Source organism: Alosa sapidissima, chromosome 15, assembly GCF_018492685.1.
Source record: "Alosa sapidissima isolate fAloSap1 chromosome 15, fAloSap1.pri, whole genome shotgun sequence".
NCBI classification, from domain to species: domain Eukaryota; kingdom Metazoa; phylum Chordata; class Actinopteri; order Clupeiformes; family Clupeidae; genus Alosa; species Alosa sapidissima.
In genome coordinates, this window is record NC_055971.1 from 22,971,976 (window position 1) to 22,991,664 (window position 19,689).

At 45.2% G+C, this 19,689-nt stretch overlaps 1 protein-coding gene across 3 annotated transcripts in view; it reads left to right on the plus strand.

The window, feature by feature from the left end:
* Window positions 1–658: 658 nt before the first annotated feature.
* ssh2a (slingshot protein phosphatase 2a) overlaps window positions 659–19,689 on the plus strand; it is a 28,977-nt gene continuing 9,946 nt past the window's right edge. The window contains exons 1-5 of one of the 3 annotated variants that reach the window (XM_042064716.1): window positions 659–841; window positions 5,493–5,536; window positions 18,221–18,333; window positions 19,187–19,251; window positions 19,536–19,657. In XM_042064716.1, coding sequence (XP_041920650.1) covers window positions 779–841; window positions 5,493–5,536; window positions 18,221–18,333; window positions 19,187–19,251; window positions 19,536–19,657 — 407 coding nt within the window. In that variant the 5' untranslated portion in view covers window positions 659–778. Of the gene's footprint in view, window positions 842–5,492; window positions 5,537–12,048; window positions 12,742–18,220; window positions 18,334–19,186; window positions 19,252–19,535; window positions 19,658–19,689 lie in introns of those variants that run through there. The other 2 variants (XM_042064717.1, XM_042064715.1) reach the window with 2 other exon arrangements.

The window sequence follows — 19,689 nt, forward strand, 5'->3', positions numbered from 1 at the left end:
TATATAATATAATATAAAAACACAACTAACCAATAAGGACAGTAGAAGATAAAGAATATACTAAATATACCAAAATACAAATTATACTAACTAACTCTTAATCAAGAGGTTTTTCACGCTTGCAATGACTGAGGCAGGGACTGAGCCTGTGATTCTCTAGTAAGGTAGGTAAGGTGCTCTGTGTGAGTAAGTGTCGGTGATAGTGCAATGGTAATAGTGGTCATGGTGATAGTGCAAATGAGTCCAACAGTGCAACAGTGCAAGAACAAGTCTATATATTTATATATCTATATATCTAACTATTTTAAGAAAAGGTATAAGTGTGGCCACAGTTCGGCTGTGGTATGGAGGGAGGGGTTATGCATATGTGCTAATGTGCTAATATAGCACGCAAACAGTGAGGCAGAAAGACAATGGTAAAAAGTGGCTAGTGGACAGTATCCAAACATGGAGGGGGTGAAGAGGCAGACAGACTATGCAGAGGACAGAATCCAGGTTACCACTCTGTCTCTGTTGAACCCTGTTGAGCTTGTTTGACAGTATTTATTTAAAAAAAGTTTCTTATGTTTGAGTCTACACTTCAGGTCCCCTCCCCTAACCAGTGCTTTATCTGACAGGAGTCGGGAAGTGCGGGCGCATGCGCAGCATACTAGTGGTGAGGAAAGGAGTGGAGAGACAGCATCAGCAACGGACGAACCAGCAAGTGCACATCTCTGCATTCAAATTATGTTACTCTTCGCTTTCTCTGATATTTAAGTATCGTGTTCCTGGACATTGAATGGCGCTGGTCACAGTACAGCGGTCGCCAACTCCCAGCACTACATCTAGCCCCTGTGTGTCGGTGAGATTTCTTCCTATCTGCTGATTTAGCCGGTGTGACTGTTGTATCTGCAGTTGTAGCCAGGTAGCTGGTTAGCTTGGTTGCTATCTTGGACGAATTCGAAGCCGCTTATTCCAACTTAGCTTGTGCTGTATGCTTATGCGCATGCCAGGAATGTCAAGGCTAACATGGATTTAGTCATTTGTATGGTTTCTTTGAGTTGAACATTATTGTGTCTTGAAGCATACTAACGATTCTAAGCTATCTAGTAAACACAAGTTGTTTGCATGTATTCAACCATTTGTATGAACGCATGGCGAGCTTGCAAAAAGTGTTTCCACTGGTAACATGTACTGTTAGCGATAGAAAGCTAACTAAGTTATTGACCACTTAGCCTAACAGTAACGCTGCTTTCATCATGTGGCGGGTTACCAGTTGTTAGAAAAAAGTATTTGGCGGATGGAGCGGGTAGCAGTGTCGTAAATAAGGTATGCTTTGTCTAAGGTTCGCTTAATTAATATGAGTATGAGTATATGCCGTAGAGTGATATCTTGCTAGCTAGCTTGGCTGCATCACTAACGTTAGCTAACATTAGTGTTAGCTATCTTGGTGAATAACTGTTACTTTTGGTTAGGAAAGTACACCAGCCCATGGGTTTGGTAGCGTGTAGCAACAATACATCAGTTAACCTGGGTACCTTTTACTGTTTATGTATCTGCATCTTTAAGTTACTACATGTCTTAGGCTCTGTGTCCGTCCATATATCTCTTCATTGAGGAACCTCGCCAGCCAGTTAGCTGAAAAGCCTGAGGAAGCATTTCTTCTCAACCGTATGAAGTGGTTAGCAAACCATGGTCGTGTCAGTCTGTGATGCGTTGTCAGTGTGAACGTTACGACCGTCAAGTCTGAGCCGATGTTGTATAAGTTGATCCAAGAACCAGTTACGATGAGTGTGAAGCAAATCTGACCTGTCTTGTTTAAGGCTATAACCTTAACGTGTGGACTGTGGAGTCTGTTGTGATATTCTGTTAGTTTACGTTAGTTCATTGCATTGGGAAGTTAAACCGAATTAACGGAAGTGTGACACACCATGTTCCTGTAATGTTGTCTGGTTTAATCACCATTGTATAGTGTTGGTACTATGTTTTGGTTGTAGGTCATTTAAGTTTTAGACGCAATTTAACACAAAATCTTTGATCAGGTTCTTTGACAAGATTTGTGATATGACTTCAGTAGTACAGCAGTGTGTGAATTAGAATAGATTACCTGTTTTGGTTTCAAAAAGGATTAGTTTGAAGCTGTGGCCTGTTAGTGTGCAAATTAGGCCACATGCCAAATTGAATGATCTTTACTCATCATAATTGTGCCATGCACTTTTCATTATAGCAAGTGTAATTGACAAGCGTTTTAGGATGTCAGGAATTCACATTTATATTTTGGGGTCTTTAAGGTCCAGTTTTGAAGTCTGGTAGACTCTGACCCAGTTTATGTAATGTTGTCTGTGAATTTACAATAGCATGTCTTGTCTTCTGCCTTTTACTTGTAATATTCCCTGTGGCGCCATGGATAGAAATCGGGTTGCGCGTGTAATGGGCTGATTCGGCCCTGTGGTGTCGATGATACCAGCTGCCCATCATGTGACCCTGGTGAGGCACCCATGTGAGTCATCTTGTGAGATGCCTGGAGTTTTTTTTCCCTGAGAAACACAACATCCCCAGTCCTGTTGGCCTGATTTCTCCTCAACATGCATGCTCTCCATGGGCCCACTGACTGTATGTCTTGGGATGGGCCGGCGTGTGTGTGTGTGTGTGTGAGAGTGTGAGTAAGAGAGGGGGAGAGACGGTGGGCATCACATCATTGTCAGTAGACTGGCATGACAGATGCTGTCAAAAGGTGTAAAAGGTGACTCTACATCTCTGTGTGAATACTCTATTGAAATTAATTTAATAATCGTTTTGCACAAACCAGCCTTAGCCTATTGCTCTTTAAAATGGTTAAATAAGCTAAATGACTGTAGGCTAATATTCAGATGCTTTGATGTAAGAGGCAGTAGGCCTACTGATTGGTGTCTCCTGACCAAGACCAAGCAGAGAAATCTGCCTGGTAGCACTGTGAATCCTCTGCTCCCATTGGTGCAGGAGGCAATCTATATGACACTCCCCAGCTCCTCCCCTGTCATGGTATGGTGGTAACCATGGAAACCCAGTTCACATAGGTATGACAGGCATTGACTTAGTGTTATGAGAAGGGAGGAGTCTCCTCACTGTGGTTTGATGGGTGGTGATGTATGTTTTTTTGCAATTGGCAAGCTTTGAACATAAAAACGGGGGTCCTGAGTGACTCATGTTCTTACCATTTCTCTAACTGCGTTTCTGAAATTGCATTAGCCTTGCAGAGGAATCTGATCATCTAATTGTGAGCACACACTGGCTCTGTGCGGAGGCTCTGTCCTATGGTCCTGTCAGTGTATCTGGAGGCCAACTGGATATCTATGCAAATATAGGCCTAATGAGTTTATACACCACCATTGATACTGGCTTGACAGTTGTACGTCTCTGTGTTGGTCATTTTTTCCTAATAATTTCTTGCCCCAGTAGACTAAGATGCATAGAGAGCGAGAGAGCGAGAGAGAGACTACTGAGCGATATATAGAATTAGAAATGAGTGATTCTTATTCTACGGGCAGATGATGAATATGGTTAACCTTGTAGAATTAGAATTCTGTGGTTAACCTTGTAGAATTAGAATTCTGTGGTTAACCCAACTCAGTGTTCAGTGCAGAGGGGTGCTGCTTTAGTGTGAGTGCTTGGCATCACAGCTGGACCAGCAGGCTGATCTCTGGGAGAGAGAGAAGGGAGAGTGTGCTCGATGTTGGGGATTAGCAGTAGCAGGCCAGGATTAAACTCTGTCTATTCTCTATTCTGGGTGGGGGCTGTGGACTGTTGGAGTTAGTGGGTGGGTGTGTGGGGTGCGGAATAGAGATACTCAAAAACACAGTCGTCTTCATCTCTGATGCTTTCACCCGTCCAGTAACAATTGTTTGGGATTAAAGGTTTTGGACAGAGCCTGGTATGGCTGAAAGTGTTCAGTTATCCATCTAGATGAACTGGATTTGGTGGTGTTATTGTCTGAATCATGTAGGCTAGCCTACAGAGGGGTATTTCACAAAACCTAGATAAGGGATTAAGCTGGGATTTTTAGGTTATCCTGGATGAATTTAGCCTTGACTTGGTTTCACAAAAGAGATGGCACATAAGTTACCATGGGGATTTATTCTCTGCACCTAGCCTGGTCCCGACCAGGCTAACAGCCAAGCTAAGTTAATTCTAATGGTAATTATGTGGTCTTATTGGTTCAGCTAGCTGTCATTCACATCAGACCTCCGTGCTAATTTTAAGGAGCTTTATTCCATTTATAAACTATTTGCTAAATGTATTTGCTCGCAAAACAAAACAGATTGTCTGCCTACTACCATATGGTTATTATTTTAATTGTGATAGCCTTATAATTATTAACATAGGCCTAGGTACTCATTGTTTGCTTATTTTATTGACAGACGTTTGATGAATAGCCTACTGTAGTTGATTGGAAGTGGAGGGGCAAGTTTTCGAAGGTATTTTCAACTATAATATTAAGGTATATCATATGTGCATCTTTGCAGTGGCAAGCGCTTTCTTAATGATGTTGCGTGCCTAGACAAGGAAGCACTCACACGTGGGTGCATACATAAAATTTGCATTCAGTTGGTCTACCACGCCTACTTCTGCTGTTTTACAGAAATAGCCATGATTCCCCATTCCAAAAAGGATAACTTTACTTCATTGTTAGTCTATATCAAAAGCGGTTGTTCACTTTGTGTGAGTGACGCTATTTTCCGCGTCCTTTTTTATTCCAACCGTGGGCACTTTGGAGCAGAAACGAGAACGCGCACACATCCTGAATTACTTACACCTGGCTTGACATAGTCGCTCCTACTCGTCCTGGATTGGCATTTGTGAAATGAGTTGAGCTAGGATGACCAGACAACGCTATGTCAAACCTCGCTTTATCACTTATCTTGGATGTCTTAATTCTGCCTTTGTGAAATACCCCTCAGGCCTAGTGGATGTTGTTGAAATGCCCAATTATAGGTGCACTCCAGCCATACATAGTTGGTGAAAGTAAACTTCACGTTTCTTTTTTAATTGGATAGATTGAATGAGTGAGAGTAAAGTAAAAAAAAAATGCTATCAAAATCTACACACCTGTCCAACATTTTGTGGTAGACTGTGAGTCATTGTGTAGTACACCATCAGAAAAGGTTTTTGCAACATCACAAAAGTCTAATAAATTGGGACAGGGAGATTGTTAACTGCAGTGTAGTTATTGCATGTTTGCTAAGATATTTCAGTTAGGCTACGTCTGTTTAAAAGTATTTGACATGATGTGTCTGTGCATCATCACATAGCTATCCAGTGTAATGTTTATTTTTCCCCCTAGCAGCACATTATGATTTCCTGTTCTTTCCCGGCTCTGTATGATGACGTGTGTGGTGTCAGTGCTTGTGTGCTAGTACTGGTAGTTATGGTTTCCAGCCCTGTGTGTGTGTGTATGTGTGAGTGTGTGTGTGAAAGAAAGAGATTCCTCTGCTTGGGTGGGTCTGATTGGCTGTCTGTTTCTCTCTTGTGTGCAGGAAGCAGACAGCGGAGACGATGACCGTCGTGCTCAGCCCAGAAGGTAAGCTAACCAGATCTATGATCCAACACTACAGCGGTCTAAAAGCATGCTAAAAGAACAGTTACAATTATGGTCCAATGGCCAGTTGGCTACCCATCCCACTTGGGAAGTAACTGTGTGTCTGTGACCCCCACTTCACCTCTCATATCCTTCACACATATTAGCCAGTGTTCTGAGCAAATGCACTGACAATCACTTTAGCCAGAGGCTGGGACAAATACAGGTCTGTTTGGCGTCGACTGACTTGAGTCAGTCAGTGATGGTAGATAGAGTGCTATGCAGTCAGTGACCACTAAGGGGACTCTAGTCTACCACTAATGAGTGAAGAGAGGCCAGTCCGTGCTTCTGTGTTGGAATAATGAATCTTTCTCTATTGCTTTCTATCAATCAATGTATATCAGTTCACTACTTTGTTTTTTTTTTTCAGTCAGCTTACAACTTACAATTGATTTCCACGGCTCTAGAGATAGTACTGTGTACTTTTAAAATGGGCCATGCCTGTCCTAGTTGGTTATTACTAAATTATCTCTATGAAGGAATCTATCGCTTTTGGTTTTGGAGTATTTTTTCAAATTACAAATTCAAATTCTGTCCCCATTTTCAAATATTAGTTCTATGTAAGTAATTTGATAAGCATCTGATTTGCAACCTGAACAGGAGGCACACAGTTCTACTGTAAAGGACCCTGTCTGCGTGACTTCGCTTGCGTAGTTCGCCACGGGATATTTGCATGATGATCCTGATAGTGGATGTATCTGATGTGGCACAGCTTGTTTGTGTGTCTGTTTAGAGGAGTGCACGTCACACAGCAACATTAGCCGTTATTGTTGTTGTCGAGCTGTTTTGGCAGAGGCCTCGATTTTTTTGCATCTTATATGAATCTCATTAGAATCATCCAGAGTTGCACGGTACGCTGCGTGTCAGAACAGCATTGTTACAGAACGGTACTCTCAGTGGTATAGTCTAGCTAGCTGTAGTGGGTATACTGTGATCAATCCCAAATGTTAATACCTATCCTTGCCTATTTTAAGTGGTTATACTGAGTTGATGCTTTTTAAGTGGGTATACTGCGTAGTCCTCTGTATCACGTACCCTACACCACTGGGTACTCTCCACAAAGTTTGTCAACATAAGTGCTTGGCTTCAGCAGCCTGTTGCTGTATGTTATCAAGATGTGTGTCTGTTAGTACATGTCAGAGAAGCTTTGTTCAGGAGAGTTTCGCTCATGGCAGAGAAGCTTACACACACACTGCTTCACTTGCTCGCTCACTCAGCACTTGACAGTTATGCAACGCTGCTTAACCCCCCCATCCCCCCACCCCTCCTCCCCTCTCTTTTACAAAATAAGTTTGGCTGGCCTGAGAATGACTTGCATGACATGAGTGTTTGCAGTGCGCGACACATTACATATCAACCACCCCCAAGTCCCATTACGCTTCCCCTCAGAACTCCAACCTTCAATGCCTGCCACACATGTGGGCTCAATTATAGATTAGGTAATTCTCTGGTGAGCATGGTGTCATGCTGCATTGACCCCCACGCTGTCTGAGCACATTCACATCCTTATTCTCATTTGGCATGCCCACGCCAGTACCCCACCCCATATAACTACCTGACCCTGTTTGACTCTATTACATAACGCTCGGCCATAATTAACTCTGTATTAAGTTGTGTTACGCTCCACATATGGTTTCAAGTAAAAACTGCACAGTGAAAACAAGCCTTCGGAAAACGTCATGCAACTTGACGTGCTCTGGTAAATCGCTCTGGAGAGCCCCTTTCTGGAGGGTGCAGCCAACCCAGCCCTGCACCTCAGCACCGCAGCGTAACATACAGAGCAGCTGAAAGTTGTAGCCCAGCTTGGTTTCTCTCACAGACAGGGGTGAAGGGGATCAGCGCTTTTCAAGTGTAAATCTTGATCTCTAATTGTTCCCATGCAAGCAAGGCACTCTTATGGGTCTTAAGAGGGGTGTGTGTGTGTGTGCGTGCGTGCGTGCGTGCGTGCGTGCGTGTCTCACTTGAGTTTTCAGAGAGCCTGGGTCTGTAGGGATGAGCCACAGCACGCAGGGCCCGCAAGGCTCTCATCTTACGTCTGAAATTCCCACAGTGCAGATGATTTAAAATGTTAGGTTCGAGCCTGCACTTGTGGTGGGAAGACCTCAGGTAGCATGCGCTCCATGCAGATTAGTATCAAAATAGAGCGCTGCATACTATAGAGCTCATTAACACGGGTTACTGTATTTATGTCCGTAGGAGCGAAGACTTCCAGGGGATATTTTTATGTGACCTTCTAGACATTGGCTGGATAGTGGATGCTGGCACTGTGCCTGTTAACAGCTGCTGTGGCAGAGCAGGTTATTCAAGCTTACTTCTCTGTGGAGGGTGGGCTACATCGCTCCAGCACACAGCCCCGGGCAGGGTAGGGCTGGCTGGACCCAGCAGGCTGAGTCCTGTACCACCACCACCACTCCCTTTCTCTGGCAAACTAATTTCAATTATGTTGCCTTCAGTAAGTTTCTAAGCTACTCCAGCCTGCGGGCTGCGTGCGAACTAGGATTATATTCTCTTTGCTGCCTTCTCCTGTCCTCTTGCAATGTATATGACATCTATTAATGAGTTCCTTTCTTGGTTTGACTGGTCTCACCCAACTTATGACATGTTTCACAGGTTTTGGTATACACACACCTGGAACTGAAAACTAATTTTTCAAGCCAAACCTTCACCTGCACATGAACATTTTCACTTGGCCTGTTTTTGAAATGACCGTGTGTTTTGCCAGGTAGTCACTGTCATTGTGGCTGACTCTGTCATTGCTGTTCTGTCACAAGTACTCCTTAGCTTCTTAGCACTTGGGAGCTCTGCTCAGAAGCATTGGGAACAGCTGGCCTCCTTCTCCACCATGGCCTTGGAAGGGGTAGGGGTAACTGAAGGGGTTCTCATAATCTTGGGCAGACACCAACGTGCGACCTTTCCCAGAGAATTGCATGCAATAGGGCACCCGTTGCACAACTGCAGTTAAAATGAATTTGTAAACACAACATGACCAACATGCCACATGCGTAGATCTCCTATTTCTTGACCTGGAAAAATGACAGCACTACGATCTGAAGGGTTACTCGGGGATAGACAAATAAGCATCACTCACAACATACCGACACATCAGTTCCCTTGTCTCATGTGGTTGTAGTGTCTGTTTCTCTTTTTCACGTCCCTGTAAGATGATCTGTGTTTATTTACGCGGTGTGGAGATGGTGACTGAGTACACAGCAGCATGTGACGGAGCCGTAACTAAAGGAGACAGGTGTGTTGACACCTCTTGTTATTGTGATGTAATCACCTGTGTGCAGGGGTGGTCTTGTCTGAACTCTAGGTCTCTAGTATCACTATTAGTCAAGAGAGAAACTTAGAATAAGATATTATCACAGGCTATGATAACGGTGGTGTCATGATGCAGCGATTCTGCAGTAATTGTCAAAACAGCCCTAAAAGGTGTGTGTGTGTGTGTGTGTGTGCGTGTGCGTGTACAGCGTTAAATTGTCTGCCATAGAATTTGCCAATGCGAAGTGCAAAGAGTCAATCCTAGACATGGAGTTGGAGGACCGTGATGAATAACCAAAATGGTTAGGCAGATAAATGTAGCTTATAATTGTCTGCTTTAGTCATACAAATATATCACACTTTGGTATCACAATACCAATAATATATTGTGCAGACCTAGCAGAAATATGCCAATATCATTGTGTTGATTTTTTTTGCATCCCACCCATAGCTGACTGGGAAGCCAGTTCTAGAGTCTTCTCCTCTGGCATTTTTTTACAAAGATGCAAGGCTTTGTTTATCTCTGGAGCCCTTGTGCCTCACCCAGTGTAGAGGTAGATGTTTGCGATGCAACACAAATTATCTGACCTGCTATGTAAGAATCCTGGACTTGGGTCCAGGTTTTATTGACCTTTAACATGTTAATACAGGGTAGAGGTCTGCGCGGGACAGATTTTCCAGTCCCGCTCCCGCAATATTCTGTCCTCCTCCCGCAGTAATGTCTAATCTTTAGTCCTGCTCCTGCCCTCATCTGTAACGTTCCCGTTACAGGGATGTAATTTAATGTCCCGCTCCTGCCTGCTAAAGCCTGCACAAGATATGCAGGCTTTCTTTAGAAAAGCACTAACAACTGAAGTAGCCTTGTGGTGCCCTCTTCCTCTGTCATGCTTTTGATTTCGACAACGAATTTCGACAACGGATTGAACACATAAACAATAATATCCATTATAGGCTGCTTAAAGGCACACTATGCAGGTTTTTTAGCTTCATATGCAAGTTTTTTTAGCTTAGTTTACCTTCATTAACCAGCTTCAGAGTCATTGGAATGGTTATATGACTTTTTTCGGGTTGAATGGTGTCCGTCTCGCTTCCCCCTAGCGCCTGTGAGCGGAAAAACCACCCTTGCAACTGTGGGCAGGCGGGCCGACGGCCTCAGTGTCAGGAAGTAACGAGTGTAACAAATTACTTTACTGCATTCAAATACACATACACGCCAGGCACCAGCTAGAAAAAGGTAGCGATGGAGTTTCTCAGCCATTCGTCATGACAGAGCAAGCAAAAAATAAGCAAAAACTGAACAGTAAGGAAATTGCCAATACTGCATAGTTTACCTTTAAACTCTGTTTTTTTTTTATGCTGCCTAACAGAACATCCAGCTCAACTGTAGCCTACTTATGTAGCCTACACTACTTTAATATTTTATTTTACACACATATTTAATTTTGCGGGAGTGCAGTGAATCATCTGTTTCTCCCGCACCCATAAACGCACCTCTCATCCCGCCCGCACCTGCAAAGAGCTTTCAAAACTTGTTCTGCGCTGCACTTTTTTTCCATTGCAACCCGTGGGACTCCCACGGGAGTTCACGCCTCTAATATAAGGGTGTCAAAAATCACACACACACACACACACACACACATATATATATATACCATACCAGTTGTCATCAACTATATGTAGTAAGCAATATCTCTGTTTTGATCAGTTAAGTAAACCTACAAACCATCCTCAGGAAGGAAGATGCAGAAAAGGAATAATTAGAGAGGGTTGAAGTGGAGCTTAATCAGCAGTACCAGATAAACCTATATGCTTTGTTTGCTCAGAAGAGGGGATAGTAAACAACAATCTGATACCCATGCAGAAAAATGATAATGACCATGAGAATGACTATGACCATGATGACCCCTATGAGATCTCATTCCAACAAATCCAGCCCACAGCCTAATGTGGGTCTGACACTCCTTTGTTAATACCTACATCAACCTTTACTAGTCCTGGCTGATGACTCTGGGACAGACGGCAACCGTGTCAACAAACAGTTGGTCTGCAAACAAGGGCTAAAACTAGCTGAGCACTATAAACAATCTGTGTTTACAACAATGGCTTGGCTGTACCTGAATGGCCAGTAGACAGTGACTGAATTCTGAGAATGAAAGGCCACAGAAGGCTATATGAAGGCTTAGCCAACATATATATTCAATTTCAAAATCCTACCATCCATTTTGCAACTGTGCAGCTTGAGATACCAGAATACAAGGGGAAGTGACGAGACTTATTAACCAGAATCCAAACAGCACAAGGAAGCCAAACCTGTTTTGAAGAAGTTGACTGGTGCAAAGGCTGTGTTGGAAAAACATGCCCCTTTACTTGGAATTACTTTATTGACTACAACATGAAGCAAGTCGAATTGTTCCTCTCATATACATGTATTGCCAAGTCTAATCTCAGCTAAAGAGTGTAGGCTTACCTCCCTGTTTATCACCTATCATGTGAATATCATCTCCTTTGAGCACTTCAAAGTAAACAGGGATGTTTTATCACTACTAGGCTAGAAGTCATAAATTCATAAGTTGTTATTGGAAAGGTATAGAGAATTGTATCACTTTACTGGATGTTGCGCTAATGCATGACCAAACAAAGTGTTGTCTTCACATTACCCAAGGCCACTTGAGGACTGATTTTGCCTGCTAACTTGGACAGCCTGTGTTTTCTATTCTAATATGATTCTCTAGCACTCATGTCTACCTGCCAACAGCTTCGTTCTAATGTGATTACCTGTACCAACAACCTGCTGTTCAGGAGATTAGGGAGTGCATCTCACCAACTCAGACCCAACATACTTTGGATTGAGCTTGTTTCCAACCAGGCAGCAGTAAGTTTAACTTTGCAGAGAGGATTTCTGAGTACCTTCGAGGAAACCCATCACGTGTGGCGCCAGCTTGTTGAGGCTGAATTTATCTTTTTTTGTTGTGTTGAAACTTGACGTTTTAAAAAAGCTATTTATAGCATTGGACCCAATGTCCGCGAGCCATCTAAACAAAAACAACAAACTGTACCATTACTCTCAAATTGTCTAGAGAGCAGTGATGGTGTTCCGCCTCGCTCTCCGTCGCTGCTTCAGGACCAACCTTGTGTCGTCAGTCTCGGGGCCCTGCTGCTCGCACCTCCCACCCCCCCACCCCGAAGCACATGTCAGCAACTCCTCCCTCTTCAGATTTACCGCTGCAGTCCAAGTTTGTTAGCTTGCAAGAGCTCCTGGTTGATTCGGAATGGGAACGAACGCGTAAGGTACAGCCGGCTGTGTCAGCACCCGGTGTCTCTTTTGACGATAATCAGCATATGTCGATTAGGCCTACCATGTCAGATTAGTCCGTACATCTGCCATGCTGACATCCTCTTGATTTGACTAACTACACCGCTACCTCGATCGACTCTTTATTTTAACTTTTGAAGTACGGAGAACAAGAATACGTGAGTGTTTGGAGCTAGCGTTGGCTAATTCTTGATAGCGCAAGTAGGCTTCCATCGTCGCTTCTGTTTGTTGAAGTTATCCCGGTTTTAGTTTTACCTCGTTTTGATTAATGTCGGAAACGTGGACGCGACAAGGAGGTCTTGATATCACTACATGATAACTGCTCCGACTCAAGGAGTTAGTGAGAACAGTTGCATTCCCATGGAGTAGCATAAAGAGAGCCTCGACTCAAAGGATATCCTGCGCCCCGTCCAGAAACCCTCCCGCTCCGGCTGCCTCGTACAACCATGACCCTGGGGACTGTAGCCTCCACTCGGAGCTCGGCACCAGGCTGCTTCTGCTCCTGTTGTGGGGCAAAAATGGTGCCATACTTCTCGGAGAACGCCGTTGTATCTCAGAACCAGATTAACCAACTGTGAGTATGCCATGCCTTGCCTTAGGATTTTAAAATACGTTTGCTATTACTTTAGCGATTTAAGCCAGAATTGCGGTGGTTAACCACACCTTTCTGTTTATTAATTAACAGAACATAATATGATGTGAGATTTATGTAGTACTGATTAGGATGTTGGCCAGGTCCACTGCTCATTTGGTTACATTTTTAGAACTTGATGGAGGCAGTTACTGTTTTGTCACAATTGTAACATGTAACAATTAGGGGTAGGCCTTAAAAATGAGTTTACAGTATTTGAAATTGCGAAATTTTTTACTCGGCCTTCCATCAATTTCCTTAACGTGATGCAACAGGATGCATCAGAGTTCCTTCCTCTTGTGAAATATGTACAGTTACAGCTCTGATTCACTCACCTGTTTTGCCGATGAGTCCATAGTCCCTCAATGGGTCATTTCTGTTACTGTCTATGGTCATACCCAATGATGTTCTTCCTTATAAAGTAAACGGAGGAAGCAATATTTAAATCCAACCTTTAATATCGTCTTTCGAGGAGATACTCGAGTTGAAGTTTGTGGACTTCTACAAACTACTTTTGTTTTTGTATTGTTTGAAATAGTCTAGTTAAGCCATTCTCCCTGATACCAATTCAAGTACAGTTTTTAGCAACAATGTGGCTTTTGTGTGGGGAAACCTGGCTGGCTCTGTATCATTGCCATTCATCATTGAGCACAAGCATTGTATCCCCAGATCCCATCATCTAATCCCAGTAAGGCCAACTGAAATGGGTGATTTGAGACATTGCTTTTTACAGAGGCATGGCAATATATTTTTTTTTCTCTTTCAAACATGGCTTTAGGACAATGTGTATAGAATTCAGCATTCCGAAGTGTGCGTGTGTGTTTATCTCTGTGTGGGTACTTGCAGCAGCACTTGCATCCCACAGTTATGATGAGCAGTCATCGCCTTAAATGAATGCCCCAGTGTACTCTAGCAGATCCCTGTGTGAAGCAATGGAGGGATAGATTATACAAGCCAAGACTACTGGGATCAAGAGTAAACTGGGCTCTTTAACCTAATCCTGACAGAGAGGGGGGAGGAGAGAGTGGTTGACAGCAGCATCTTTGGATGTTCTGTGTGAAAGTGCCTCGCCCTCATCAGCAGATTCTGTGTGATTAGGAGTCAAGAGAAGCTTCTGTGGGAAACCGCTGCTTCTGCATGATGCAGTTTGCCTCAGTGGTCAATGGAGTGATGCATACACTCCAACTGTACCATTCAATCCAGCATTTATTTAATGGATTGCTTTGCTGCAGTGTGTGTACTGTATGTGCTAGTGTGTGAGAGTGGGTGAAATTAGCGGGGAGAAAAGCCTTAGGTAGGCTGTAATGAGTGTCCTCCTGTGTCCTTGTCCTGCTTCACCATCATGGGAATTTAGCTATGAGGGTGTGTGTGTGTGAGGGCACTCACCTGCCAGGAGCCGGGAGTGCAGTAACATGACACCTGTTTGCCTTTTCAGGATATGTCAGAGTTTGTCTAGTTATCAGCCACACTTTCACCTTAGTTGACAGAACTTGAATGTTCACCTTTTTTTTTTTTCAATTTTCTGATTTTAATTAATTTATTTTTATTTGTTTCTTTTATTTATTTATTTATTTGTTGATGCTATTTCCACACATGTTGGGGTTATCTTATTTGGATAGGTAGTTTGGCCTAGTGGCATTGTATTGAGATATTATGGTGCCTTTATATTTGAAAGGCCCAGACAAATAACCCACCCACACTGTCTCCATTAAAAGGAAAACATACAGGCACGTGTATTACTGTAACCAGCACCAGATGCAACAAGCACTGTTTGCTCTCTCTCTCCCTAGCTTACTTGCTATAAACTTTACTCACTATAAACTTACAAGACTTGGTTTGGTTCCAAGACCTGTCAGACAGCATAAACAATGATTCATAGGGGAAGCACAATATAAAATCCCCATGTATTTATTTAACAATGCATGTGACCAGCATCTGATACACTATCGTCCTACCCTGATAAACTTTGTGTGTGTGTGTGTGCATGTGTGTGCATGTGTTTTAATCTGGCTAAACATAGCCCAGCGGGATGTTTGTGCATCAGGCTGTAATGTCTAACCACAGCTGGGGTATAATTGCAGGTTTTTATGGTTCCTACAAGGAAGTGTGATTGGGAAGCCCGTAAGTCGGCCCAGGCTGCCATTGTTCTCCAGACCTGGCTGGACCCACCCTTAACGACACTGACACACACAAACACACGTGCAGCCTGGTGTTATTCCAGTAAAACATGGCTCGATAAGAGCGTAAAATGTGGCAGGCTTAAAAAGTGGGGGTGGTGTCGGTGCTTTCATCCCCAAATAAGGAAGTGAGATTTAGGTCAGTGCTGTATGGAGCAGCATGGGAAATGAGTAACTCTGTGTGTGTGTGTGTTTGTGTGAGAGAGTGTGTGTGTGTGTGTGAGGATGTCTGTTCACTCGGCCATATTCAACATATATAACACACACACACACACACACACACACGCACACACACACACACACACACACACACACACACACACAGCCACTCAGGATTGATTGAAAGGGACTTGGCTCAGCTGAGATGCTGCTGGTCTGGTTTATCGAGGCTACCGGCAACACTGATTCAGTTCCACCCATCATTTAACCTACAAAAGTTGAAGAAATACCGGTTGAGACAGCGGTTGAGACCAACGGCAAACTCGCTCGGAGGTGTTTTCCATGTGTTAAGTGATTCGCGTGCTGTGTGAGGACCTCCAGACTGCAGTCCCATTGAGCTTTCCAGGCATCCAGCATCCTGACTTCCTGCTTCGGTTGGACTCATGGGAAATTCCCACCCCTTTTCCAAGAATAGTCAGGATGGAGGGATGGATGCCCCCCCGTCCCCCGCCAACTGCACAACAGAACTGCCCCTTGATTTGAAATGAAGAGTCCTTTGCTTCCTCATCCAGTCCTACATACTGTGATCAAACAACAGGTTTATTTGCTTGGTCACTTACTGTTAAAGTTACCTCCCAGCTTCTCTTCTCTTAATCTGTCCCCGAGCCACAGCGCTGTGCTATATTTACCCACAGCTCTCTTAATTCACGTTTGTGCGTGCGTGTCTGCGTGTGTGTGTGTGTGTGTGTGTGTCTGTCTGTCTGTGTGTGCACCCTAATCTGTATCTCGGGAGGTGACAGAATGCAGTGCTCAACACCACCACCCTCCCCGAGCCCTGTGTGTGTGCCTGTGCCTGCTCCTGAACTCATAAGGCCTTCTGCCGGCCCTCAGCCTGGGCCTATATTTATCTCTCCTCCCCACCAGAGACTGACTAATATGGGCAGGGACAGGTGGGGGTCAAACGGCTCCTCGCTGCTGGTTGGAGAGTGAGTGGGCCCTCTCTGTGGTTCGCACCCATCCCAAGGACCCCCTTACATAGTGATGATTGTGTCTGTGTCCTAACAAGTACCGCCTGGCACTGGATGCCAAAAGATGACCCTGCCTCTATCTTTCTCTCCTCCTATCCCTCCCTCCCTCCGTGTCTTCCTCCCACTCTCTCCCACTCCTCCTTATTAGCCTGACGTGTTGAGGAGTTCAGGCGGTCTGAGATACCAGAGTCTTCAATGAATCGGTCATTGGGAGTGTGTGAGTGTGTGAGTGTGTGTGTGTGTGTGTGTGTGTGTGTGTGAGTGTGTGTGTGAGTGTGTGTGTGAGTGTGAGTGTGAGTGTGAGTGTGAGTGTGAGTGTGAGTGTGAGTGAGTATGTCCTTACATGTCGCCTACAGTAAAATGCCAGAGGGTGGGAATGTCTGAGCGTGGCTTCAGCGCCCTCGCAGCTCGTGGCCGGCCTGCTGAACATAAAGCAGCTTTGTGTTGGCATACTGTGGTGTCACTGTACGGTCCCCCCTCGTCCAGCGGGAGCCGAGAAGCACGCACTCCACACTTGACAAAGCGCCGACTGTCAGCCCTGTTCTGGTACAAGCAGCGAGTTGGCCCGAGCATGTCAATTTGGGGAAGTTTGTTCCCTTCTTAGTGCGATGGCAGTGCCAGTTTGGTGACCTGTTTAAATTTCAGCAGTGGGTAGTGCCGTTAAGTGCTGTCCTTATTCTGTTGAAAATACAGACTGGAGACATGCAGCTTATCACCTTCACATCCTACTTTCACATCCTTCCTCTCTCTTTCGTGTCCTTCTCTCTTACTCTCTCTCTTTCTTTCTTTCTCTCTAGCTCTCCTTACCATCTCTCTTCCCCTCTTTCTGCTCCTCTCTTTCTCCATCCTGTCTTTACTCCACACCCTTCCTGTGTGGTGCGCTGGCTGACTCTCGTGCCTCGGTGAACACGCCGACACCGGCCTCATTGGAGCCAGCTGTTGAACTGCGAGCGAGAAAGAAAGAGAAAGAAAGAATGAGCGCAAAACAGACAGAGGAAATGACTGCGAATCAGAGTGAGGCAAGGGCCGGCACGACAGAGGGGAGAGCGAGGGAGGAAACAGCTGGGTCACGGATGAACGAGTTGTGGGAAATGAGCTCAAAGAAGCCGGCCCCCTAACTCTTCTGTTTTTTTGTTTGTTCTTCTTGTTTTTCACTGCGGGGGCGACGCCTTCGCTTGCTCTGCCTCATCCTCTCCTTGCTCCCATATTCCTCTGGTGTGCTGTCTGAAAATTCCCTCTTCCCCCATGCTGTTCCTGCACATTGGGCCTGCTAGCTTGAACAACCAACCAGGGAGAGATGTCTTTATTTATATATGCGCTCTATAAATGCGCTCTCTGCCTGGTTTCTGCTCAGGTGAAGCAGCCAGAGTTGGTGTCTGTGCACTAGTCAGCACTATTCAGGCGCTGGTGGGGTGTATTTTGAGAGCCAGTGGCCTTGGGAGATGGTTTTCCTTTATCATAAATGTCACTGGACACAGCAGCTCCCGGGTTAGGCCTGCTGGTGTCCTTTCATGTGATTGGCGAGCAGAGCCGAGCTGAGCTATCCTTGAGAAACATGGAACACAGTGTGTGTCTCTTTCTTTTTTCTTTTTTCTTTTCATGTTGTTTTTGCAGTCGCCAGGAGAATGGGGGCAAGCAGGCGTTCTCTCTTCCCCAGCCGCAGCGTCTCATGATCTCAGTGCTGGCCTGATGGCTAATTAGATTTAGATTAGATTAGCTTGATGTTCTGATCACCCACTCCACCCCCCACCCTAGCTCACACACACACACACACACTCTGAACTCCCCCTGGTTTGTGGTCTGGCCTCCTGAGACAACAGCCTCACACCTCCAGCTGCAGCAAAGCAGAACACCATGTTCTGTTCAAGTGTGTATTTTTGTGTGTGTGTGTGTGTGTCACTCTACGGGAGTGTGGTAATGTGTACTCGAGATCTTTTAACACAGGCTTGGGCGCTAAGGGAGAGATTAGGCTGATAAACATGGAAGTCTGCTGATCTCGCTCTGTGGCTGGCTAACCCTCCTGTCTTTTCTCTTTGTCCTCTTTTTCTGTCCATTCAGCATCAGTGAAAACTTCCTGACTGTAAAAGGTGCTGCCCTCTTCCTGCCACGCGGAAATGGGTCCTCACCATCACCAGTGCCCCGCATCGCACAGCGGCGGAACAAACACACAGGTAAGCCGGTTCTTTCCCTCTTTCATCACGCACGCACGCACACACGCACACACGCAGGCAGGCACAGTGATCCAATCAGTCATGAAGATCCAACCTCTAACCGAGTCAGACATCTAACAGATTCAGACATCTCAAACATACGTATGTCTGGCATACCATCAGACCCACACAGTCATTACGTTTGTACCGGGTTGATAAAATCAGATGAGGGGCCCCTCTCTCATTGCGTAACACACTTACTTTCACAAGTCTGGAGCCGAGCCTCTCCAACGCGCTGCAGCTGACCAGTGCATGTGTGTGTGTATTAATACTGCAGCTATTTAGGTGGCTTTTTCCATACACTTGCCTTGGCGGTCAAGGGCATTGATTATAGAGGGGGGGTGGGATTACCTTGTTTATGGATGGGACCCCTTGTGCTGGCTCGGCAGTTAGGTGCTGCAGTCTGCCCTGATGGTGATTGCGACATGATCAGGTTAGGTAGATGCAGTGTCATCACTGTCGCCTGTGTGTGTGTGTGTGTGTGTGTGTGTGTGTGTGTGTGTGTGTCTGTCTGGGTGCGTCAGCGTTCTTGGTCACTGACTGATTAAAGCACCTGCACAGTTCTTGCTCGTGAGCTGATGACCCATCAAATCTCAGATAGGGGAAGGGACAGGGTGTGCCTGGTGGCTCCCATGAGTCATATGATGAACTGAATCTGGGTAGCTCTCGTCTTAACCCACATGGTTGTGTGGCATGACTGTGTGGGAATTCTGTCTGTCTGTCTCTAACCTCCTGAATGGAGGGACTCTGAAACTGGGACTCTGTGTGGCAGTGTAGCACACAACATTTTTGAGTTGTTACCTTGTCTCTTCAGGTGACCTCCAACAGCATCTACAGACAATGTTCACCCTGTTACGGCCAGAAGATACTATCCGGCTGGTGAGTCCACCCACCTTACCCCATCTCCACTCATTCATTCTCTCATCAGAGCTGTGAAGCAGTGACCCAATAGCCTCCTTAACTTCTATTCTCTCTGACTCTCTGTCTCTTTCTGCCTCTCTCTTTCTGCCTCTCTTTCTGTCTCTCTCTCTCTTTCTGCCTCTCTCTGTCTCTCTCTCTCTGTGCCTCTCTCTCTCTCTGCCTCTCTCTCTTTCTGTCTCTCTCTCTCTCTCTCTCTCTCTCTCTCTCTCTCTCTCTCTCTCTCTCTCTCTCTCTCTCTGTAGGCGGTGCGTCTGGAGAGTGCCTATCTCCAGTGCACACGCTATATGGTGGTGGTGTCCACCAACGGTCGGCAGGACACCGAGGAGAGTGTCGTGCTGGGCATGGACTTCAGCTCCTCAGACCGGTGCGTCTCACCATTCCACAGCTGCACATTCG